Source organism: Pseudophryne corroboree, chromosome 5 (assembly GCF_028390025.1).
Source record: "Pseudophryne corroboree isolate aPseCor3 chromosome 5, aPseCor3.hap2, whole genome shotgun sequence".
Taxonomy (NCBI): domain Eukaryota; kingdom Metazoa; phylum Chordata; class Amphibia; order Anura; family Myobatrachidae; genus Pseudophryne; species Pseudophryne corroboree.
Window position 1 is genome coordinate 718,061,324 of NC_086448.1, and position 27,277 is coordinate 718,088,600.

General features: G+C 42.3%; 1 protein-coding gene across 1 annotated transcript; it reads right to left on the reverse strand.

Moving 5' to 3' along the window:
- Positions 1 to 1,520: 1,520 nt before the first annotated feature.
- On the reverse strand, positions 1,521 to 27,277 carry PI15 (peptidase inhibitor 15). Its single transcript, XM_063925030.1, has 6 exons — positions 27,153 to 27,277; positions 26,546 to 26,876; positions 7,936 to 8,054; positions 6,063 to 6,195; positions 5,843 to 5,958; positions 1,521 to 3,967 (listed from the first exon to the last, which is right to left on the reverse strand). The coding sequence occupies exons 2-6, from the start codon at positions 26,816 to 26,818 to the stop codon at positions 3,832 to 3,834; spliced, it is 777 nt and encodes a 258-aa protein (XP_063781100.1). The 5' UTR covers positions 26,819 to 26,876; positions 27,153 to 27,277; the 3' UTR covers positions 1,521 to 3,831.

Here is a 27,277-nt window from a genome sequence, read left to right on the forward strand (position 1 = left end):
TAAAAAACAAATGCTACTAAAAATACCATATGTATTGTATGTTAATTTTAGATATTATAAGAAACATTTATATTGCACAATAGCACTAAAGTTTGGCTTGTTGAAATTCTGCCATTAACCTATATATTCCACGCTATGCTTCTAGTAAACCAATACTTTCATACAATTTTTCCTGCATAAAACACAAAATATTTATTTAAATATGTATCTGTATAAAGAAATCATTGCCTTTTTTTTCTTTAAGAAACATAAAAAAAATAGATAATGCCTCAAATATACAGCATGAGTAACAGAACGGGATTAATACAAAAATTAGACTCAGTATTTCCAGAATATACCTGCCTAAATTCACAGCTGTAAATTCCGGGCAATGTAGACAATGCCCAAACCCAGACTCTATACTCACAAACTATGCTTTGATCCACACAAGGCTAAGGGGGTCATTCCAAGTTGATCGTAGCTGTGCTAAATTTAGCACAGCTACGATCATCTTCCCTGACATGCGGAGGGACGCCCAGCACAGGGCTAGTCCGCCCCGCATGTCAGTCCCCCCCCCACCCGCACAAATGCAAAAGCATTGCACAGCGGCGATGCTTTTGTATTTGTGGAGTAACTCGCGGCCATCGCAGCTCCTGCTGCTGGCCGGGAGTTGATTGTCGCTGCCACTGGCCGCAGCGGCTGCGTGAGACATCACGCAGCCACTGCGGCCCGCCCCCCTTCCCCAACAATCCAGCCAAGCCTGCGTTGGCCGGACCGCGCCCCCTAAACGGCGGCTTAACGCCGCCGTGCAGCCCCCTCCCGCCCAGCAACCGCCTCTGTCTCAGAGGTGATCGCTAGGCAACGACAGCTGCCATGCACCGGCGCACACACGCAGTTCCGACCCGATCGCTGCGCTGTGACAAACTGCAGCAAGCGATCGGGTCGGAATGACCCCCTAAATCATTACAGATTAAGCTACACACTGGGCCTAATTCAGAGTCGATCGCAGCAGCAAATTTGTTAGCAGTTGGGCAAAACCATGTGCACTGCAGGGGGGGCAGATATAACATGTGCAGAGAGAGTTAGATTTGGGTGGGGTGTGTTCAAACTGAGATCTAAATTGCAGTGTAAAAATAAAGAATTCAGTATTTACCCTGCACAGATACAATATAACCCACCCAAATCTAACTCTCTCTGCACATGTCTTATCTGCCCCCAGCAGTGCACATGGTTTTGGCCAACTGCTAACAAATTTGCTGCTGCGATCAACTCTGAATTACCCCCACTCTTTGGCCATTAAAATTTCAAACTGTTCCATGGCAATCAGAACGGCTAGCAGCCAGATATGCCAACAATTTTGGATTGTTTATTAAGCTTTCCTAGTCAATTTTATCTTTTGTCCTCTAGTTTATTAAATGCTACCATACAAAGCTTAATAAGTGTGCTACAGTAGGAAGGTCCAAGCTGGTTTGAGCAATATACAAGTGTTTTATTACTTAACATATAGTTCTTTTTTTTCCTTTGGCAAAAATGTAAGCATATTATTTAACTGAAGAATATTGAGGACATTGTTTCTAGCTATTGCCTTGAAAGGTTTGTCCACACTGGGACAATTCCCCTTAATATAATCTGCTCTCACCCTGTATACAAAATAAGCAAAATTCCTTTTTTCTGGTAACAGACACTTCTAATTACACATGGAAATGCAACTAGCACCAAAAGAAATATTGAGCACCCAATTTAACTGTTTGCACCGTATATGAGCAATTTTAAATAAAAGAGGCACTGTATATAAAAAAACCAAAAAACTTAAATAGTGTAAACAAATAGGCATACTGTAATTTTACCTGTATGTTTAAAATACATTATTAAATAATTTTATTAAGTACCCAAGTTCCTCTAATATCAATTGTCATTGTTATATGACTAGCACCTTCAAATGATGAAACCACATTAAAATTTGAATTTTTCAATAGATTTACAGGAAGTGAATGCACACTTTCCTGCAGCTAATCTATCTCGGAACAAAAAAGACATGAGTGGATTTCTGTCTGTGGCATTAGTGGGAACAAGGGCTGGCTGGCAACTTTCAGCCTGGAGGATAGACTCAAGCATGTGGCCTAGCTTTTCACAGGGAATGCAATGCAACAGTGGCCCTGGAACCCTTAAATTGCACTGGCCCGGGGGGCAGGGTGACCCCCTGCCCAACCTGCCCCTGAGTGGCAATTATACCATTGTGAATTTTGGTGATTAATGAATTTTTTTGGGGTAATTAATGAAAGTGTTAAAGCAGTCTATCCCAACCTCAATCTTCAAGGCAATTTAACTGTCCAGGTTTTAAGGACAGCCATACTTTAACACAAGTGACTAAATTAAAACCTACTGTAGGTTATTTTGATTGAACCATCTTTGCTCAAGCATGGATATCCTTAAAACTTGGACTCTTAGTGTGCCTTGAGGACTGAGGTTGGAAAAGATTGGGTTAAAGGCATCTGAAATTACTTCTCTTAAATTTGATAGCACCATCCTACTTGGAGCATCCATTTGATAAATGGTTCTCACCATTTGGACCTTCCAAGTGTGTGGACAAATTTGGCATAAATAGGATGTTTGGTGATTGGGCTGAACAACCGGATCACCATATAGAGTCGCATGTGTGGCTATTTCATGGCAAAAAATGAATAACAGTTGAAGTCCTAACACTAAATTCAATGTGGAAGGGGTGCGAAACTGCAAATTCAGTTATTACGTTGACATATTTTATGGATATCACCTTAGTAAAGTGCAAATGTGTAGATGGAGAGGTCTTTAGGACTAAGGATTCATTTAAGAGGGTATCAAAGCACTGATGGGAAAGGCTTAAACCCAAAAGGGTGCGTTATCGAGAGACTTTGATCAACCTCTCTTGATATTGCACATACTGTACTACTATTTAAACACAAACTCCACAGGTAGATGCCACAGGAGGAGGGCCATGATTTCTCTCCCTTTATGTATAGTACATTTGATCTTTCTGGTATGATGGGTGCTGAATTGGTGTTTAGCGTTAGTTGCTAGGTTACTGGAAGTGACATCCTGTAAACCGTGCTACAGCTATTACTGTATGCTTTGGTCAAGGGAGGCAGGATGGCAATGACTATTTGGTTCCATTTTACTACAAATGTCCACAACACGTTTTTTCATTCATTATACAACCTTTCAGTTGTGTTAAAAGAAACATAGGTGATTTTTTGTTTTCAGAGAACTTCATTATAGTATAGCTCTTACTGCCTGTGCATTGTTTTCATAAGTAGCATATTACATCATTGTATAATGACAAAGTGAGCAGCTAAATTAATTGATGGGCTTATGCATTAACTGTGTTACAGTCACTGTTAAAATGGGCTTGATAAAGCTCAAATGTATGACTAAACGTGAATGTTGTGATGCTCTTCGTTTAAATACGAAATACGATTTTAATACCAGATGGGTCCTTTTTGACAGCATGCACCTTGAACTATTTATGAATGAGTACTGTAGTTCAGAGTTAAATTTTTCCTGTCTATCACACAAGTGGACATGATAAACAATGGTTTAAAGCATGTCAATTCCACCTGTATTGTGTAGGTAACTCACAAAACTCTTAAGTGTTTTCAAATATACCTACAGTCTATTCTTATAAAACATGAGCTATACAGGTGTTTCTTATTCTCAAAACTGAAGTATTGCTGTCACTACCCAGAGATTATAACTGATTAAACTGTTGTTCACTGACAATATGTTCTACACTTATTTATAACACTAAATTGCTCATGTATTTTATAAAAATTTATGAAAATTCTGGATTCTTAAACTAGAATTTCTTGGATCAGCTCACTTAAACCAGTATAAGTAGTTTGATGTTACTCCGGGAAAACACTGATTATCTGTACAAGAGCCACCATAACTTGGTGGACATGCAGAACATGGGACCCCAACTTTATATGGTGCTTCTCCAATCCAGTTTCCCCTAAAAAACAAATGGAAAATGTTAAGTATAACCGTATACCAATTACAGAGGAGTAAATGGCTGTACATGTGGATAGGAAAGGCACAGTGACCACTGAAATATTACAGTACGTGTTTAGCACATTTCTTGTAATTGTAATGGGTGGTCCTCAGTTTGCCGGTGGCCGGGCTCCCGATGACCAGCATACCAGCGTATTGAAGTATATCAGTGCACTGATTTATTTTAGGTTGATCCACCTCTTATTAGGAATAGTGAAAATTGCCAATTAAGATTGATTATTATTAACAGTTAATATCATGTGGGAAGTTATTTCTGCTGTATAACATATTTCATCTGGTTATGCACATCTATATATGCATTCTGCATTTCTTATTGTGGTTGATATTTTGTGTTTTAAAGTGCATTATATTAAATAAATTATTAATAACATTGCATGTGTTTTTAATCATCCTATGGACCATATGGTATTAAGCGTAGAGTAACTATATATATTTTTTTTGTCTAAGTGTCCTTTCCTGTGGCAACAGGGGTAGGTTACTATTATTTATGCTCACACAGGCATACATTGATACTCCGCAGCTGATTTTTTATTTTTAATTGTAGTCCAAAATACCTTGTTAGTTATTTCCCCTTTGAATTAAGCGCCAAGAGACAGATTTATTTTACTCTAATGGGTAGAACCCTGTGCACTGCAGGGGGGGAGGTAGATATAACATGTGCAGAGAGAGTTAGATTTGGTTCGTTATTTTGTTTCTGTGCAGGGTAAATACTGGCTGCTTTCTTTTTACACTTCAATTTAGATTTCAGTTTAAACACACCCCACCCAAATCCAACTCTCTCTGCACATGTTATAGAGAGATATATGTGCACTGTGTGTTTTAAGAGGTATATGTGCAATGTGTGTCTCTCTGTGGTTTCTTTGTTCAATGTGTGTCTCTCAGAGGGGTCTCTGTGCAATGTGTGTCTCTCAGAGGGGTATCTGTGCAGTGTTTGTCTCAGAGGGGTCTCTGTGCAATGTGTGTCTCTCAGAGAGATCTCTATGCAATGTGTGGATTCTCTGAAAAGTGTGTGTCTCTTAGCGGGGTCTCTGTGCAATGTGGGTCTCTCAGATAAGTCTCTGTGCAATGTGTGTCTCTCAGAGGGGTCTCTGTGCAATGTGTGTCTCCCAGATGGGTCTCTGTGCAATGTGTGTCTCAGAGAGTTCTCTGTGCAATGTGTGTCTCTCAGAGGAGTATCTGTGAAATGTGTGTCTCTCAGAGGAGTCTCTGTGCAATGTGTGTCTCTCAGAGGAGTCTCTGTGCAATGTGTGTCTCTCAGAGGAGTCTCTGTGCAATGTGTGTCTCTCAGAGGAGTCTCTGTGCAATGTGTGTCTCTCAGAGGAGTCTCTGTGAAATGTGTGTCTCTCAGAGGAGTCTCTGTGAAATGTGTGTCTCTCAGAGTGGTCTCTGTGCAATGTGTGTCCCTCAGATGTGTAACTACTGGTGGGTTTTCTATGCAATGTACAGCTACTAGTGAGGATGAGGGGGACATGTACTAAGCAGTGATAAAAGTGGAGAAGTGACACAGTGGAGAAGTTGCCCATGGCAACCAATCAACTGCTCTGTATACTTTTATAGTATGCAAATTATAAATGTTACGTCAATGCTGAGTGGTTGCCATGGGCAACTTCTCCACTGGCTCACTGCTTAGTACAGTGCATCGTACATCTACCAGTGGGTTCTCAGTGCAATGTGCAGCTGCAGGCGGGTCCTGTTGGCTGAACAAATGTTAATGAGAATGTTGTTTTATGCCTCGGTGAACTTTTAGACTACAATGTCCTATTGGTTCAGCCTACAAAATGGCTGCTTCTGGCAGTGCATACACACAATCACTTACTTTGGAGAATAGTTGCAGACTAAGTAGACAGCTCTTCTCCACACCGCTCCCCAAACATTCATGTTGTGGCAAGTGTGGATTGCACATCCTACTCTCTTGGTTGTTGCCCAAACCATCTGTAAAATGACAGAATAAATATACAAATAATCAGTATTATTTATGGCATAAAAATAAAATCATACTGATAAAAGATTAATATAATATCTAGAACATATATGACCTGTGTATAATGTGTACACATTGGTCCAAAGCATCTCATAGGACATCTGGGATTGCAGTCTTGAGGGTATGGAAATGCATAGTCCTTCACTTCATCGTACCACGGTTTCACCAGTTGTAATATAGACTGGTACCTAAATAAACATGGCATTACAGTTACCGGAAGTGAAATATACATCATTTGTCAATATACTGTACTTCTATGTTCATGTTCCAAAGTTTTAAATAAATGGCTAATACAATTGTCATAGTGGTAAGCATCACTGTCTCAGAGCCTTGAATTCATGAGTTCAATTCCTGCCCAACGCCCTGTGTGGAGGTTGTATGTTCCCCCTGTGTGCATAGGCTTCCTGTGGGGGCTCCAGTTTTCTCCCACTCTCAGATTGGTAGGTCAACTGGCTTCTGCCAAAAAATCAACCGTCGTCTGCTTGTGTCCATGTGATATAGACTATAGATTGTGAGCTTCACTGGGACAGGGACTGGTGTGAATAACTGAAATCACTGCGCAATGTGTGTGCTAGGTAAATGGCTGCTACCAGAACTACCTCAAGCAAACTTTTGACCTGGCTTTCGAGGCAAAATTGCCCCTTTCCCCACACAGGTAGCTCAATCTTGCCCAAATATAGCGTGGGATACACAGCTAAGGGGATTTGGACACCTTGACCAGCAGGAAGGTAATGGTTTAGTCAACCATCTGTTTGAATGGGACAGTTAATGGGTGAATAGGCACATTCTGTACCTTGTGCTTTTACCCCACTATGGGGGTCATTCTGACCCGATCGCACGCTGCAGTTTATCGCAGCGGTGCTATCGGGTCAGTACTGCGCATGCACCGGCACCGCAGAGCGCCGGCGCATGCCAGACGTCCGCAAGCCGTCGTTGCCTAGCGATCTCCTCTGCCTGATTGACAGGCAGAGGTGGTCGCTGGGCGGGAGGGGGCTGGACGGCGGCGTTAAGCCGCTGTTTAGAGGGCGCGGTCCGGCCAACGCAGGCATGGCTGTACCGTTGGGGTGGCAGGCCGCGGCAGCTGCATGAAGCCACATGCAGCCGCTGCGACCCCGGCACCGAAGAGGTTCTCCCGGCCAGCCGCAGGAGCTGCGCTGGCCGGGAGGTACTCCTGAAATGCAAAAGCATCGCCGCTGTGTGCAGTTTTAGAGTAGCTCAATACCTACTCAGGTATGTTCAGTTCCTGTTTTGACGTCATGAACACGCCCTGCGTTCGCCCAGCCACGCCTGCGTTTTCCCTGGCACGCCTGCATTTTTCCAAACATTCCTGAAAACGGTCAGTTGACACCCTGAAACGCCCCCTTTCTGTCAATCACTCTGCGGCCAGCCCTGCGACTGAAAAGCTTCGCTAGACCTTGTGTGAAACTACATCGTTCTTTGTAATAGTATGACGCGCGTGCACATTGCGCCGCATACGCATGCGCATAACTGCCGTTTTTTGGCCTCATCGCTGCACAGCAAACGAATGCAGCTAGCGATCAACTCGGAATGACCACCATTGTACAGATAAGTGTAAGATCTCAACGAATTGTTAAAAAGAAAAAAAATGGTGCATGTGAGTACACTTATCGTGACATTAAAAGGCTCAAGGTACGGTGCCAATATACTATACAAACATACTGTATACAGTATCAAATAGGAAACCTCTCAATTAGCTGAAACTGGATGCAAGATCATGGCACTGCCAGCGTATAACATAAGCACTGCAATCTGTTCACATCTCTGCAATGCAGCTTGATGGCGTTGCGGGCAGACTCTGGCACCCTGAGCAGTTCTAGGCATCATGGTGAGCTCTTGGGCTACTTGCTATGCGTAGGACATGTCATGGTCAGCCTGACACATAATTAAGCTTTAACAAAAGTATTTACCTTCCTGTTCTCACGGACAGGTTTTGACCAAGGAATCTCATTAAATAAGTTGGTCCATGGTCCCAAATACAGGTGGCTGCCCAGGCTTCTGCTGACTTGGCCAAGTTGTCATCCCAGACCTGCATGTAACCGAAACCATATTAAAAAGTAACTGCATACAGTAGTTGAGCTTGCATTTTACATTGTGTACATGTTTATTATACTATTTACTAGATACTATCAGAATCATAATGAGAAAAACAAAATCACAATACCTTCAATACATAACATCAGTCACCGGACAGCGCACTTTATTTGGCTACTCCAGCCCACTGTCCTGTATAACGGGGGTCATTCCGAGTTGTTCGTAGCTCTGCAAAATTTTGCAGGGCTGCGATCATGACCATAGACATGCGGGGGGGGGACCCAGCACAGGGCTATCCCGCCCTGCATGTCAGTGCCGGCCCCCCCGCAGAAGTGCAAAAGCATCGCACAGCTGCAATGCTTTTGCACTTTAGGAGTAGCTCCCGGCCAGCGCAGCTTTAGCGTGCTGGCCAGGAGCTACTCGTCGATCCCCGGCCCGCAGCGGCTGCGTATGATGTCACGCAGCCGCTGCGGCCTGCCCCCCACACGGTCCGGCCACGCCTGCATTGTCCGGACCGCGACCACGAAATGGCGACCGTTACGCTCCCACCCCCCGCCCAGTGACCGCTCTGCCTGTCAATCAGGCAAAGGCGATCGTAGCTCAGCGACGGCCTTCTGGCCATCTGGCATGCAGTGCGCCGGTGCATGCGCAGTTCTGATCCAATCACTGCGCTGCGATAAACTGCAGCGTGCAATCGGATCAGAATGACCCCCAACATTCTCTGTGCATCTATCGTTTGTCTGGTGACTAAGGAGTCTCCTTTGAGTGATTCTAGGCTGCCGTATAATTTTTCAGTTGAAACACCATTGGGAGCACTTACCTGTGAGCAATAGTCCTACAAGACTGGCAAACTAGACTTTTTCATAAAAATATATATTTTTTTCCTTAAGGGCTACTGTACAGAAAATTAAGGATCCCCTGTTCCCTTGGTGAAAGTCCTCATCATCTGGTATTTACCTGCCAGGGACGTAAGTTTATACCAGGAGCTCAAAGGCAAAATAGTTGCTTCTGCCCCCCTCCCCCACTCGCATTCACTGCCAACACTCAGCGGCACCCACCCAGTACACAATCTCCTCGCACTGCATTCCCTTCCAATACTCCAGGGGGCACAGCACCCCAACACACACTGTCCTCCCCCCACCTTTCACTTTCAACACTACAGCAGCACCTAGACACAATCTCCTCCCACAATGAATTACCATGACCCCAGCACACAAACACTTCCTATTGCTTATCAGGGTCTTCCGTTCTTGCTATTTGCTGATCCCACAGCAACACCAATGGCAGCAAATCCTGCATTTGTGAGGAGCAAGAGCCAACAAACGAGGGAGGGGCCATGCACTCCAGTCTGTTCCCTGACTCTTTTATGTACATTGGTGTAGTTTGCTTGCTGGGCATATGTCCCTAGGCTGGGCACGGACTCCGGGTGAAGGGGGGGAGGAGCCCTGTGAGAGGGAAGACCACGGCACATGCTTATTCATTCTCTGGGGCTCAAAAAGCAGAACCTAGAGCAATAGAGAAAGTCGGGGTGCCCACTTCAGGGCTGGCGCTCCATGGCGGCTTCCTTCCATTGTCTCCTGTATTGTATTGTGTCTCTGTTACCTGCACTGGAGCTGTAAATATTTGCGTGCAGCTACAAATGAACAGACATACTGTTACAGTATGTACATCAAATGCTTGTGGAAGCGAGTAGACGTAGATGTCAATGTAAGGGGTCACTACAAGGGTGTGTTGCCCTTATAGTTATAGTCTATACTCAAAAATGCTACCATTGCATGTTTGGCATGAAAGAATGGTTTGTAAAAAGTTCAGACGGATAAATAAATAAGCTAAGAACAAACCACAATCATCCCTAGAGTGACTTGAGAGGTGTCCAAGATATTAAGAATGTGGAGGCTGTAGGCTTGCACCCAACTGCTTATTATAGTGATACTGAGTATTGGGCCTTATTCTCAGAGAGTCCAAAAGCAACTTACTGTATGCCAGTATAGCTATTCTTTTTGTAGACATGATCATGACGCTTTTGTTTTCTACTGTATGTACAGTACACAGGAGTAAACACGGAGCTGTACCCTGAATAGATCCTTAACTGCATTGCAGAACAACTTGTATTTTGCAGTATCCCACCTCTGCGATATACTTTGTAGAAAAGCTACAATTACTTGTAACCTCAAAATAGCAAGAATTTTCCTGCACCAAAATCTGAAACACATCCAAACACTTTGGACTAAGGACAATTTAGTCTTATAATACTTCTTAATGTTGGAAAAGGCCAAAGAAGGCCACACATACTTTTTCTGTTATATTCATAGACATGGTTATTCTGCTTAACAGTCTTCCCAATAAGATTTTAAACTTTATTTTTTGTTTAGAAATACTAAGGAGTATATTAATAAATTACCAGGTTTTATTCGATATCTTTTGCAGTCACCTGTTTATACACCCCCAGAAAATAGGTGTTTTGGGGGGATATCCCACAAATATCTTTTTATAAATAAGTGCTTTATTTCTCATTTTCCTGTTTGTTTATTCCTCCTTTTTATATACTTGATGGCAATTTGTCACAAGATGGAGGGTGAACATTACATGAACATTGTGGAGCCAAACGACAGTTCCATCATACAGATCTATGCTCTTGCCCAATAAGAGGAGTAAAAGGAAGAGCGACAGGTGTCAGGTGCTAGATCTGATGCTTTCATGCTTCACAAGATTTGTGTTAAACATACAGCTGGATAATGGACCCTTAAGAGGGGTTGTTACTGAGCTAAACATAAGCCTGATTGTGTGTTTTTGCACTTTCCATTCACCAAAGCTGAGCACGCACAAGTATGGCAAAGCAGAGTCATACACATTTTTGTCACATCTACTGTATACTTGCACCAAAAGAGGTGTAATTAGGTGCTGATGGGGAATTCTCACATAGGTAAATATAGAAGAGGGCTACATAAACATTAAAATGCCTGTTTGGAGGCATATATTTTGCACCTAGTATATAGCAGGCCAGGTGACAGTCTCAGTGGGAGAATCTAATATTTTTTTCTGTGTATGTTTCTTAGGAGTTTAATATGCCCTATTTACTGGAAACTCCACATTTGGTCCAGAATATGTGGCTCCTCCTCTCAGCTGTCTATTTCTACTCACTGGGCTAAATTTACTAAGATGGGAGTTCTATTTAAGATGGGATGTTGTCCATAGCAAGCAATCAGATTCTACTTCTCATTTATCTAACACCTTCTAGAAGATAATACCTGATTGGTTGCTATGGGCAACATCCCATCTTAAATAGAACTTCTATCTTAGTAAATTTACCCCATTGTGTCTCACTTTACAATGCTGCTGTACCTTTAAAAAATCATGATTGTAAAATAAAGTCTACGTGTGTGGCACACCAGCTAAAAGGCATATTTACTAGCTTTGCATTCAAGCGAAAAATGTGCAGAAAGCCACAGCAACCAATCCTATTATTTCATTGGATTCAGTTGCCCATACATCTAAAGATTTATTGTCAAATCTGTCTGGTTGGAATGAAAATCTGGTAATGGATGGGAGCAAATGACAATTGACCATTTGCCCTGAAATGCCAGAAAACTGACAAAAATGGTCGTTCAGACAAATTGGTTAAATAAAATGGATTTAACCAATTTGTCTGATTGATCATTTTTGTCTGTTTTTCAGTGTTTGGGAGCAAATGGTCAATTGTCATTTGCTTCCACCCATTACCAGATTTTCGTTCCAACCAACCAGATTGGACAATAAATCTTTAGGTGTATGGGCAGCTTAACTTGCACTAGACAGATGAAAGCTTATTGGTAATTGGTTGCCGTGGCTTGCTGCAATGTTGTACCTAAATGCAATATCTAGTGGCGGAACCCTCAAGCCAGAATTGAACAAGCCGCCATGAGTAACCTGCTCACTTACGTACAGTATTATGGTACAGTGTGTCTCATACAAGTCTGTTTTTCATAGAAAGCTATCGGGAATATTGTTATCATTTTACCTCATCATTCCTAATCTACTGGATGAATTGTACCACTAGTGTCAAAATAGGTATTCTGCATTTTGTACAATTACACAACACATGATTTAGTATGGAAGTAATTGTTAGTCCAGTCTAGGAGCTGTTCAGCTGCTGAAGCTACTGGTATCCAGCTACAGCAACCAACCCTTAATAACAACATCAGCCAACACAGCCAAGGTCACCAATTGTTACAGCGAAACCAGTTTGGAATGTCTAAATCACAACTTTGCGTATCATCTTGCCAATCTACAATAACATATGAAGTAAAGGAACTGTAAATACATTAATATGTATGATAAACTGTGTTAACTATCAAATACATTTTTTTTTTCTTTTATTAGATTTACTTTTGGTTTATTGGCTTGCACTCTATAGTATGTCTCTGTTTATCATGGTCATCATCTGTGTAAACAGCTTGAATTCTAGCTCTCGCTGGTCTATAACACTGGAAAGGACATACTCTAGTACTGTACAGTATATCGGTTTGTTTATTTGTTTTTACCTGACCACACTTGTACGTACATGCACATTTTCATATAAGACAAGTTGCATATTTACAATATACTTGGTCAGTGTAATAGTAGTTAAATGCAAAAATGTGACCACAACACAATCAGTTACTAAAGTTCCGCCAACGCTCATGTGGCAGATGCATATAAACAGTAACATATAGTAATTGAGACAATAGACCTGATCCTGAGTTGGGAATAAAGTACAGTAAGAAAGAGCTAGCAACTGTGCACCTTGGTATTACCATATTTCCAAACATCTAGTGGAGGAGAGTCGGGACACTTCATGCACCGAAGCCTGAAAAGGAGGCATGGCTTTGCAGGAATGGCGTGATTGGGAGTCAGGCTCTGTTTCTGTCACTGTGGGGGCATGTCCAGTGCTTTGTGATCTGCTGGTCCTGCCCCCTGTCCTTCTCTCCCTGTTCACAAATGCTGTGATCATGCACACATCAGATGTTCACCGTTGCTCTGCTAAGCAGAGCGGCAAGTGGGAGAGGTCTCCCAACTGCCCCCCCCCCTACACACACACACCATAGGACACTGTGGCTCACAGTGGGACAGTCCCACAAAAACTGGGACAGTTTGGAGATATGGTAACACTATGCTGCACTGCAGGTGTGGCAGATGTAAAATGTGCAGAGAGATGTAGATGGGAAAAGGGGCGTGGTCGAACTACAATCTAAAAACTGAAAAAGTAAATGAATATTGTAAAAAGAAAGCATTCCAGTATTTGTGGACTATATGCAAAAGCATGAAAGCAGATGGTATACGTTACACAGAGCGCCACATGGGCCAACAAAAAAGATGGATGCAAAGAGTACTCAGTAATACATCCCTTTTGTATGTGTAGAATGATTCTTTCCAAGGGTTTCTTCTACTCCCGTATAATCAGCATATGGGGAGAAAACAGATGATACAGCATGTGTGGTACAGTATTTTTTAATCACACATAAAAACATAAAAACATACAATTTGTGCAAATAACAAAAGGACTTCAAACAGAAACGTCCTGAGTGCTGGGGAAAATATGGACAGGCTGTAAAATTACCAGAAAACCATGAGAACCGGTGGAAAACAGTTCTCAATTAGAGCTCTTTAATATATCACCAGTATGATCCTCCCGGGTAGGCAGTCTGGGATAAGTTCCTGGCAATAGTTAAGTCCTCCACTTCCCTCAAGCAAAACTCCAGGGTGCACTGTTCCAACAAGAGCCAACGCATTTCAACCCCGTACTTAGGGTCTTTATCAAGGCAGTGAATTAAAATGTCTCTCTCCCATCACTCCTTATAAGGGTGATTATGTCCAATCCTGGTATTCCATAAACGGACCTCTACTATTCAACCAATCAGAAGCATTGATCTTGTCTTTAGTCTAATGAACGTCTAGAGAACGTCCCACTTACACATGAAACTCCCACCTATTCTCCGTGAGCGTCTCCGGCATTCCGCAACGTCACTTCCGCTCCTCAGCGGAAGTACGTCATCGGCGCCGTTCACATGGAAACATAAACATTAGAGCGGCTTTCCCGGCCGCGACGTCGTTACTATCGTTCCCCTGTTATAGTAGAACGTATCATCGGCGCCATCACCCGGGAGACCAGGACGCCGTCATTGGTTTCTACCTCCGGCGTTTCCCGTGTCCCCGTAATTAGACTCCTTCGGAAGGTTATCCCTCAAAGATGTAACCATGGTAGCCACTTCATTGAATCATGTTTATTTCTTCCTAAAAAGATATATAAAAAACATAAATATCCAAATCTCTTTGAGGACAATATACTTTATAATCTATAAATGCAGATACATAAAGAAAAAAATATATATGTGTATATGTTAAAAAAGAGGAGTTACACCTAAAAACTATATGAGAGGATAAAATAATATAAAACAAAGGCATCATAAAACATAAAAGGCTCCCGCCTCTTATATATTTATTTATAAAAACCATTTCAACTCGAAGTCATTATTTAGCCCGTGGGGGTGCAATGTATTAAAATCATAGATATATTGCATTTCACACTTGGCTAATAGGGAAGCTATATCCCTCTGTCTTGAATTTCCTTTCACCAAACGTAAACCTGCAAATCTCACAATATCTTTTGTGGAACTGCCATGGCATTTTTTTAAATGATTGGACAACGCATGTGTTTCCAACCCTTTACGGATATTACGGCAATGTTCTCCAATTCTAATTTTCACAAAAGATATTGTGAGATTTGCAGGTTTACGTTTGGTGAAAGGAAATTCAAGACAGAGGGATATAGCTTCCCTATTAGCCAAGTGTGAAATGCAATATATCTATGATTTTAATACATTGCACCCCCACGGGCTAAATAATGACTTCGAGTTGAAATGGTTTTTATAAATAAATATATAAGAGGCGGGAGCCTTTTATGTTTTATGATGCCTTTGTTTTATATTATTTTATCCTCTCATATAGTTTTTAGGTGTAACTCCTCTTTTTTAACATATACACATATATATTTTTTTCTTTATGTATCTGCATTTATAGATTATAAAGTATATTGTCCTCAAAGAGATTTGGATATTTATGTTTTTTATATATCTTTTTAGGAAGAAATAAACATGATTCAATGAAGTGGCTACCATGGTTACATCTTTGAGGGATAACCTTCCGAAGGAGTCTAATTACGGGGACACGGGAAACGCCGGAGGTAGAAACCAATGACAGCGTCCTGGTCTCCCGGGTGATGGCGCCGATGATATGTTCTACTATAACAGGGGAACCATAGTAACGACGTCGCGGCCGGGAAAGCCGCTCTAATGTTTATGTTTCCATGGGAATGGCGCCGATGACGTACTTCCGCTGAGGAGCGGAAGTGACGTCGCGGAATGCCGGAGACGGTCACGGAGAATAGGTGGGAGTTTTATGTGTAAGTGGGACGTTCTCTAGACGTTCATTATACTAAAGACAAGATCAATGCTTCTGATTGGTTGAATAGAAGAGGTCCGTTTATGGAATACCAGGATTGGACATAATCACCCTTATAAGGAGTGATGGGAGAGAGACATTTTAATTCACTGCCTTGATAAAGACCCTAAGTACAGGGTTGAAACGCGTTGGCTCTTGTTGGAACAGTGCACCCTGGAGTTTTGCTTGAGGGAAGTGGAGGACTTAACTATTGCCAGGAACTTATCCCAGACTGCCTACCCGGGAGGATCATACTGGTGATATATTAAAGAGCTCTAATTGAGAACTGTTTTCCACCGGTTCTCATAGTTTTCTGGTAATTTTACAGCCTGTCCATATTTTCCCCAGCACTCAGGACGTTTCTGTTTGAAGTCCTTTTGTTATTTGCACAAATTGTATGTTTTTATGTTTTTATGTGTGATTAAAAAATACTGTACCACACATGCTGTATCATCTGTTTTCTCCCCATATGCTGATTATACGGGAGTAGAAGAAACCCTTGGAAAGAATCATTCTACACATACAAAAGGGACGTATTACTGAATACTCTTTGCATCCATCTTTTTGGTTGGCCCATGTGGCGCTCTGTGTAACATATACCATCTGCTTTCATTCTTTTGTCCATATCAAGTGTATTGGAGAGACACTTACTATTGGTATTTTGTTTATTGAGCAGCCTATTTTGCGCAGATTGTCTGAATATCACTTAGAGTTTTTCTAGATAAGGTATATGCAAAAGCAACCAGGGCCATAGAGAGCAGCGCCGGGCCCAGGCAATGGATAGGGGTGTGGCCTGAACAGGAAGCATGTCCACATCCCCTACCAAAAAATCCATATTACAAACAAAAAAATTGCAAGGCCACTTTGCTTTTACTGTGGGGCTCCATCTTCCTGAAGTTATGTAAAAGCCTGTGAGTTGCAGGCAACCAGAAGATGTAGACCAACTAACAATTAGGTTGGTTTTGCCTTTTAAAAAAATTGCTGCCTTAAATGTACCCATTAAATCACCTACTTATCACGGCTGCCTGAAACTCAGAGCCTATTACAAGTACCCCGAAGGCTTCTTATGCCAATGTAAGTACAAACCAACTGTATTTAAAAACAAACTTGTTTAAAATATAAGCCTTTTATCTTGATCATGAATAGAAATTAGGAGCCTTTTAGAACGTAATTTAGAAGTTTTACAAAGGAATACAGATTACAAAACCAAATCAGGAACGTTTTACGATTTTGTAAACTCTTCCGTAAAATATTCACATTTAGGAGTGAAAACACATTTGGTCATGTAGAATTTGCCCTTAAGTTCTCCCATTTCTGCCACAAAACACCACCGCATAGCCGAATTACTCGACCGATGCCAGTGTCCAAGCTCTATTCAATCTGCTAAATTAAAATTCATAATTGCAGAATCCAAAAGTGGGATATGGCAACTGCATCAGTGGAACTTTGTATCTCTACAAAATGGCCTATCCTACGGAAAGCTCAGTTTGCACTAAAAGCTGCCACAACGTCATTCATTTCAATTCTCTATAATACTTGATTTACATCAAAACTTAAGCAAAATAAATTGTATTTTAAAGCTTTTTATTTGCAAATACATTTTAGCTTAATTAAGCAGGTTCAAGCTCTTGACCCAGTATGACCAGTAATGTCACCTATCAAATACTCTACATTTACAATGGTTGAAGCAGACGGGTTGACACTGATGATGATGATGATGATGATGATGACAAGGTTAAAATATTGACATCATAACTGTTGACACTAAAAAAGTGTCAACATTTGAAATGTCTACAATTTCATAACATTGACATTTCCATTAGGGTTACAGTAGGAATAGAGATACAATTAGACAAAAAGCATAGTGCTGACATTTCAACAATGTCGACATTACAAATGTGAACATGGTTAATGTCGGCATCAAGACCGTGTTGCCATGTTTAATGTTGACATTACAACCATTTTAACATTCTTATGTTGACATAATGAATGGCCATATTGTAAACGTCAGTAAGATATAGCAGATTAGTAATGTGAACAGACGGGTGATATAGCCACAGCGCTTATGATTTATGTATTATTAGATGGAGGGGTTAATACGTACCACTCAGAAGAGACTTGCTAGTACTGCTGCTAGTTATCGTCATCATAGTGTATTGTGGCACTTGTCCTCCATTATATGCAAGAGGTATCTGGGGTGTGTCAACATCTATTTGTGTTGCAACCGCAAGTCAGTGAAATGTAAAACCCAATAGGCTCACTATAGAAATGTATAACTTATGCAAGTAAATGGCGAAAGCTAAATGAGACCCAGTGGGGCTAATTCAGAGGTGGACGAAGACACAGCCATGTCTTTTGGTGGTCACCTGTCTGCTAATACAGCTACAAGCCCTTCCCTGGTGTACATCCACGCATCTGAATGTGCAAGGACGGAGAATCCCACTTCTGTAGATGCTGTAATACCTCCTGGTGCGTCTCTAGTTGTCACCATCGGTTGCACCAGCGAAACCTGCACTAGCCCCATGGCAGGTGCAGATTTTAGGTGTGAGGATGGCCTCCGATGTGAACGATGAAACTTCTGTATATGCAACAACACGCTTGCAACACAGGAACACCCAGCACATTTCTACTACATTTATAATACTGTATGTCTCAATCACAACTGCACCTTTGTGCACAGACACAGTGTAATACATGCACCGTATGAATTTTTAGGGATGTACGTGGATGTACAATAGCAAAAATGTCGCTCAAATCCAGTAACATCGGCATTACGTGCGATACTGAATCAGGCCCAGTGTGTCTTGTGCATTAAAGCGCTCCAAGCTTTCATAAATGATGCCATAATAATTACATGCATCAATATGTAACAGCATTTACTGTGCACTCTCACAGACATGTGGTTGTCCATTGGTCCATGTCAAAGCAACAGATGATCATTCTTGACATTCTACTCCGCAATGCAGAATTCCTACATTTCCAGTGGGAGAAGGATTATGTAACATCTTTGCTTTGCTAGACCTGATAGGCATGGACAGATATGAGCCTTGTTACAAATCATTAGAATTGGGCAACCACTGAACCTCGGAGTATGCGCTTAATCTCACTAAAGGCCAATTTTTTGCTTTACCAGGAGAGCTCGGCACGCTTAAGTGCTAACAGTGACAGGTGACAAATGTTCAATCGGTCCATCTGTATCATTTATGGATATTTCAGCAATATTTAAAAACATATATTATGGAAACAAATGTCTTAGGCTAGGTACACAAATAAGTTACAGCGGCCTTCACTCTCCCATTAAATGCCATTAATTCATGAAATCCTTAATTTCCAGAATTTTGTCGGGAATAAAGAAGCATCATGCTGCCAAAACCGTAACACCAAGTAATAATTTCAATATCTGGAATGCATTATTCCATAGGTTCTCAAACTTGGTCCTCAGGACCCCAAACAGTTCATGTTTTCCAGATCTCATCACAGAATAACAAGTGAAATAATTAGCTCCACCTGTGGTTCTTTTAAGATTTGTCAGTGAATAATGAGCACACCTGATTTCCTGCTAGCTGACCTGGGAAACGTGACCTCTTTGGGGTCCTGAGGACAGAGTTTGAGAACCACTGCATTATTCTATCAGTCTCAGGGCGGGATTAAAATGTTTTATTGCCCCCGATCTCCCATCTAAAGTGATGGGAGATCGCTGGGCGATATTCTAATGACCCCCGTTATCGCGCTGATCGCGCCCATAAGAGACGGGTTTAGCTGCGTAAAGCCGCTAAACCTGACTAAAGACATGGGCGCGATCGTGAAAAGTCTTGTTTGGGCGTCCAACGGGTCACTTTTCACACATTTCCGCTCATCGCACCCATCGGTAGTAACATTTGAATACTGCTGCTGGGCGCGATGGGGGCGGGAGGGAGGGGGGACTGAAGATTTGAATCCCGCCCTCAGTGTCTCATGTGTGTATGCAGTGACATCCCATGTTCAGTTGAACTGGTGCTTTCAACAGTAAACTGCATATACCAAGCAAGTCAGGAATATCAAATCCAAGTATCTTCACATTAAGCAAGTCCAAGTATTTCTACGCAAATCAAGTCCCAAAACGACAACTCTAAGCAAGTCAAGAGTCTCACCTTCTTTGCGCACACCCCCCTGCCGGCATTCTGGCAGCTGGGATCTCGGCGTCAGTATGTCGGCGTGGCCTCGGTAAAAGGGGGTGTGGCTTCACAGGAAAGCCGCGACCGTCGCCACGTCTCCCGTTTTCGTCACTGGGGAGGCTTGCCCAGCACTCTGTGAGCTGCTGGCATGCACCCTCTCCCTCTGTCTCCTGTGAATAGACGCTGTGCGCATACACGTACAGTATCTTAGACCTGTCTTTGACTACCCAGTTAGCTCAAATGCATGCAATTTCAGCTCTCTTGCCTATCATAATACAGAAACATTTAAATAAAGTGCAATAAATAAAACAAAAAATATCCACAACCTCAGTGCAGTTGAACCAGTCCCCGGGATGAGTCTTCAAGACTCCCAAAATAGAGGGCCAGTCTCCAGCATGCTGGCCACTTCCTGTTTGATCATGTGATTTGCACTGTATTGCATCCCTGCAGCTCAGTCCCCGATGTAAAATATGGTTGCCCATTTGAAAACTCTAAATGTGCAAATAGCCGTGCCCCTTTATTGCCTAGAATAAGAGTGCATTGTTTCAAACTGTTTGCAAAGTGCTACAATGTAGTGGCTTTGGTTTTTTTCCTTGCCACGTTCCATTGTGCTATGTATACAGATGCAGTCGCACACGGATATACAAGTGTTGCATATCAAATTAATCAGCACAGTCTCCTAGTGTGTTCTAGCGGCATCACATTGCAACTAAGATGCATTTCGGCTAAACAGATGCAAAGAAGGTGCCTGGCACTATTAGAGTCACACGGAACCTGGCAGCTTACTCATACCAGGCATCTTGTGTCACATGGCTAGTTATATGAGGACACATCTGTAGTAGTGCCCAAGTTCACATTATTGGGGTTGGGATCGGGTGACCGGCGGTCGGAATCTCGGCGATCAGCATACCGACGCCGAGATCCCGGCCGCCAGATTGCCGGCAGAGGGGGGGGGGGGCGAGCGCAACAAAGTCCCTTGTGCTTGCCATGGGTTCTATACTCACTGTACACCCATGAGTGGGAATAGACCCGTGGGTCATCATTCCATCTGGTAGCATTGTTAGCTTTCGGGATTCCGGCAACGGTATGCTGACCGCCGGGAATCTCGAGCGCCGGCATATCAACTGCATCCCCCCTGTGCAGTGCTGCATGATATGATTGACCCTATATAAATAAAATAATAATAATAATGTATCTCTACTGTAAATGACAGTGATTTTAAAGGTCACTGAGTTCCATGACAGGTACTGTATAATGGCTGAGTACTGTTTTACCATTCATGAAGCTGGTGACATTGAATACCCATAATACCCATAATAATTTACTGTATTGAGTATGTTATTTCTTATAATATAGTAGAAAAGTATCTATTTTTCAATCGGTATGTGGTTAATATACCACCTGTCGGGATCCCTTCGTTCAGGATCCCGACGCCGGAATCCTGACAGGCGGCTAAATGCCGGTGGTCAGAATCCCAAACACAGTTTCGTATTCCCACTTGGGTGGTGGGTCCAAGCCACCACCCGAGTGGGATTATAACATGTGGCGAGCTAAGCTCACCACCGGGCCCATTGCGCTGCGAGCGCAGCGAGCCCACGCGGTTTCCAGCGGTCAGGATTCCGGCGTCAGTATACTGACCAGTGGGACCCTGACCACCGGTAACATGATTAAATCCCCACATTACACCCACAGAGCCCCAAATTCATACTATGCCACATTCTAGTGCTGCCTTTTCACAATATGCCACATCATATTGTTGCCAGTACACATTATGCCAAACAGTGTCCCCAGTTCACATTATGCCACAGTGTCCCCAGTACATATTATGGCACATTGAAGTGCCCCCAGTTCACATTATGCCACATCGCTCCTTAAGTCCCCAGCTCACTTTTTAAAGGCTGTAATCAAATAGAAGTCTATTGTCTGACAGTGTGGAGCTTACTGATGCTCAGCTGTGCCTGAGAGAGTGAAACAAGAGCATGAGAGATGGATCATACAGGTGTAGAGCTTTGCTGAGAGAGAGTTAGAGCCCACCACCTATATATGGCACCGATGAAACCCTGTTTCAGGGCAAACAACAGGCAGACACAATTGCTTAGTGGGCAATGAAGGGAACTTGGTTGACAACTATATTTTGCTTGATCCAGGGTCCCCTAAAGTCTCTCTGACCCATAGCAACAGTATGCCCTGCACCCACTACAGCTATGCCAGTGGCACTAACACTGTGTATTAGGGATTGAGGGTCAGCTACTCTATGGAGCAGCTATCCCTAAACCGGAGCAATATTATATTGATCCAGTAGAAATTATCCACCGCAACTCGCAGTGGGATGGATACTTAATTAACATGAAGCCATTAGATCCTGATGATGAATGGCTCCAAAAGTTCCACTGCACAGAGAGGTCTACAATAGTAGTCTCCCCATAGCATTGATGAGTATTTTTGCTTTGCACATGCATTGTTTCTATTACATACCTCTAAATGGAGACATACTTACCCAGACAACATTAATGAGAATATCCCATGAATACAGTAATTATTATATTATGTTATCAATTATATATAATTATGCTAATTTTAGACTAATTTTACAGAATGTATGTCTTATCTGTAGACCTTCAAACCTTCAGAACGAACAGGTCCCATTCATCAGTGCCAGATTACCATATAGGCAGAGTAGGCACAGGTATATGAGCCTGCGCCTTTTAGGGGCCCTGCAGCTTTCTTAAATTGTTTCCAAAAGATAGAAAAAAATAACCCAAAGAAACAAAAACTTTACATTAAAGACTCTATAGAGAAAATACTGTATTCATGTAATGTACCCATTAACAATTTAAAATACACAGGGGGGGTGGGGGGGATTTCAACTGCCTAGGGGCCCTCTTAGGGTTTAATCTGGCACTGCCATTCATTAACCATAGTCAGGGTCAGCTTAATAATTACAACAATATCTGACCTATGGAATACAGGGAACATCAAAGGCCTATCCAGCAATGTGAAGGAAGTAGCAATTCATTAAGTTCCATCTGTATTGTATGGGGCTTGCTGGTGGTCTGCAGTTCCAGTAACCTGTTGGCCAGCTGTTGTCACTAGCCGCTTCTGACACTGCAAACAGCTAAAGATGTCAGGGATGTCATTGTAAGTGTTTGTAGACAGGTAATAATGTAAAGCATCTCAAGACAGCAAGTTTCTTTCTATGGGCTACAAACAGCTCTTCATGCAGGCCAGGAAACGAGTCATGTTTGCGAAGTTTGGGTTCTTTTCCAACAAAAACAATAAGTCATAGTAAACAGGGCTGCCCCAGACAGACCAATTTATAGGTAAAACAAGCCAATAGGAGTACAGTAAGTCACTGAAGTATAGTAAGCCTTTATGTACATATGTATCAGAGCAGCGGGATTGGTGGAATTATGCAGTAATACAGTTATTTAAAGCAAATGTATAACTACAGTATAATTCATATTTTTTTACAGTGTCTGTCTCAAGAAATGGTGAGAAATCCATGTTGGGCTGTGTGTATAGAATGGATGTATGAATAGCACGGAATGGGTTTGTTGGGTCGACCCTATTAAGGTCGACACTCATTAGGTTGACCACTATTGGTCGACAGGCAGTAGGGCGACACATGGAAAATGTCAACACGGTTGGATGCTCAACATGGAAAAGGTCGATATGAGTTTATGGGGTTTTCAGGGTGTCGTTATCTTCGTGAAGTGACCCGGGAACCCCGGTCAGTGCACTGTGTTCTATCGCATGACTCACTTCACTCGCCATGCTTCGGGTAAGGTGCCCCACTGCGCTCGGCAGAGGTTACTATTCCCAATCGTAGTCCACGTGAATCGTAAAGTATAAAAAAGTTCAAAAAATGAATTTAAAAAACAAACGTATGTTGATCTTTTTGTTGTGTCGGCGTTTGCTATGTTGACCTTTTGCAGGTGTCGACCTAATGCCTGTCGACCAATAGTGGCCGACCTATTGTGTGTCAACCTAAGTAAGGTCGACCTAAGGACCATATCCCTAATAGCACATAGATGCGGATAGATGTAATAGACACATTACATGTACAGTAGATGATAGACAGGGAGGACTGGAAATGCAAGTAAAGACAGCACACTGCAATGAGCAGATCTCCTGAAAACACCAAAACAGTTACTTACAGTAGACGCTATGGATGAATGCCTTCGGACACCTGCAGTAATCTCCATATCCTAATTCCTATTGCTAATGTCGTTTACGTAAATCCTATTTCCAGTGTGTCATCTTATTCCCTTAGCATCCTTATTCTGATGTTGCTCTATTCCACAGGTTCTCAAACTCGGTCCTCAGGACCCCACACGGTCCATGTTTTGCAGGTCACCTGTAGATTTTTCAAATGTGACAGTTGGTGATGCACAGTGCACCTGCCGGTGACATGGAAAACGTGAACCGTGTGGGGTCCTGAGGACCGAGTTTGAGAACCACTGCTCTATTCCATACAGCACTCCTACAGGCTGCCTGAGGGTACTGCTGTTAGCATCACAACCACAACAGATGGAGCCCTCCTCATCTATCCTTTTAACAGGATTAACTGAGCCAGGGCAGTCGGACTTAATCTCCTGCTGTAATGACTTAATTTTCTGCTGTATTGTTCTCTCTGTATTGTATTGCAGCTGAGAACAATAGATGAAAGGCTTATGCTAATAAGCCATGGTGCACCTAGGCACAGCAGAGAAGCCTAGATGAGCGAGGCTCCATCTGTAGTTCAAAAACTCAAATATTTAGGATATTCTATAACATGCACCCAGTGTCGGAATGGGGCATGAAGGGCCCACCAGGGGAACGCAGTGGTAAGGGCCCATATAGAGAATGCACCATATTCCTGTGCAGTATAAGGTAACGTGTATAATGTATAATTTCTGAGTCTAGGTTCGGATCCCTAGAGAAGGATGAGGTGGTTCCGACCCCCTCCCCCCCCCCCACCCCGGCAATAGGGCTCACCGGGGGTTTTCCCGATACCCCTGTGGGCCAGTCCAATCCTGCACACACCCTTCATGTTTCTGCCAGTTTTCATATCCCTTACAACAATTCTTGGTAGCTGGATAAAAATCATGTCTTCTAATATTTTATTTTTATTTGTGCCCGTGTATTTTATTATTGTTGTATCATTTGTATTCCCTTTTGTAAGGAAGGATGGGAATCTGAGTAGCGGCACTCTGTCTTGTCTTTTTGTATCTTTTCAAAATGCTGTTCTAGGGGTTTAAGGGCCACCTGCAGTTATATCACAGCACTGCGTGTAATGATTGTGGCAATAAACTAGAACTTTAAAACCTCACTGCAAAAATGCATCCAACAGCAGCACTCAACTGTATCTGACTCTCACCTGTAGCATCGACACGTAGTTGCCTTTTGGTACTGTACCTACAGTATTTTGCTAGATGACTTGCTGAAGACAAGGGCCAAACATACAATACTAAATAGAAGTCATTTGTTTGATAATGGAATTAAGCCAATATTTTAAGATTATTACAGTCTCCGTAACGGGAGGCATTTGAGATGCCGGCTGTCAGGATCCCGGCGCTCACCATACCGATGCCAGAATACCGACAGGCAGCATGCCGACAACTATTCTCCCTCTTGAAGGGTATCCACGACATCCCATGGAGGCAGAATAAATAGTGTGATGCACGTAGCGTGCCACCATGTCCGCAGCGTGGTGAGCGCAGCGTGGCGAGCCCAGCAAACCCACAGGGGCTCTTTGTGCTCACCCCGCAGCCCGCATGCTGGCAGTCAGGATCCTGGGTTAATTTTGTTGGGAGCTAATTAACCTACCAGTATATTTTTGGATTGTGGGAGGAAACCGGAGTACCCGGAGGAAACCCACCCAAGCAAGAGGAGAATATACAAACTGCACACAGTTAGGGGGGGCATGGTGGGAATCGAACTATGACCTCAGTGCTGTAAGGTAGTAATACTAACCATTACACCATCCGTGCTGCCTGTTACATGATGCAATGTATATATGGATCATTATTTTCTGGATTCCATGCCTACTATTATCATTTAAATTGCTCCCACACATTTTACAGCAGTGTATAATTGGGAGTTACTCAAGAATCCACACTAATAAGACTTCTAAAAGTTAATGAACCCTTATTCAGGCAAGTTGTAATATACAGGCGCATTACCAGGCAAATTAATATAATGTAACATAATGCTGTCCATTATCTACAACTGTGGTGAGGTCTCTGGATTGTTGTAGGGTCACCTGTGGGTTATCTAACACATTTGGGATGCCAGAATTATGGTACACTGATAGTCTGGTCCCAGCCTAACAAAGTTGTGTACAGGACCACTGATCTACAGTGTTCCTCTTCAGTAAGTTATGCCATAGAAACGTCGTCCTGCTTTATTATATGCTGAGTCTATAACAGACTCGTATACATAGTTCAACACGGTGATATGTAGTGTAAAGAGTGCTTTTTAGCACTTTACTAAGGAAATATATCCTCTTTATCTTTCTTCTTCCCATAACTATCTGCTGTAACGTGTTTCTTAAACTCTGCCCTCTTGACCCCAAAAAGTTCACCCGGTAAGTGCACAGGTGCGTGAGCAATTGTTACATTTTGAAGATCCACAGGTAACCTGGAAACTGTGTACTGTTTGCGATCCTGGGGATCAAGTCTGAGAACCACTGTGGAAAAGGTGTTCATAATAATATTTTTCAAAAATAAAGAAAATAGCAAATTGACGCTGGCATGCAGTATGACAAAGTGGCAAAGACCCTCATTCCCAAGTAATATTTACCCAAACACAAGCGGCACAGAGACAGAGCAGTGCCATTCAAAATCTTTGTATACACATTTGTACCGTACATTGTGGAATACTGTAAGTCACTCACCATGTACTCCATATTCGCAGCAGGTGGAAAGACTTTGCTTCTGACTTGATTATGGTATTCAAGAATAGCGATCATGTCATTTTGGGATATGTAGCGCTTCCTTCTGGCCTTGGGGATATTTGCAGAGTCCAACTGAGCACTGAGATCTGGGTATATGGTGGTGAAATTGCTGGCTGATGATGATAAGTCTGTGGAATTAGGTAACGCTAAACCACATGTTTCGCAGAAGAGAGAAAATATGAAGGCTGCAGCCACAAGGCAGAGTTCTATCATGTTAGAAGTCTTTGCACAGACTTTGCCTTTAAACAAAAAGGATTTCTTAAGTTGGAACCTGTAAAAAATAAATAAAAAGCAAGCAGTTTAATTTGCGTTACCGAAAAAAGATCACATTCTTTTGATTAATAATAAATAAAAATTATTATAACATATGTTTTGCTGCATAATACCATATATGTATAAAGTTGAGATTACTTGGCACTGGCAGGCATTAAGTTTGTAAGATTGTAAAGAAACATTCACTAAATTTTCAGTCTTGGTTCTCATAAGAAATACTAGATCATACTCTTATATATATAGTATATAATATACAGTATTACCTTATTCTTACCTTTCAACAGTTTGTCAGCCTTGCAACAGTCAAATGACTATGCTGTGTTGTAGTGCGTAGTCTTGTAAGGGAGGATGTATCCTGTCATAAAGTCAGTGAATGCAGATCTCTGCTTGCTAGGAACT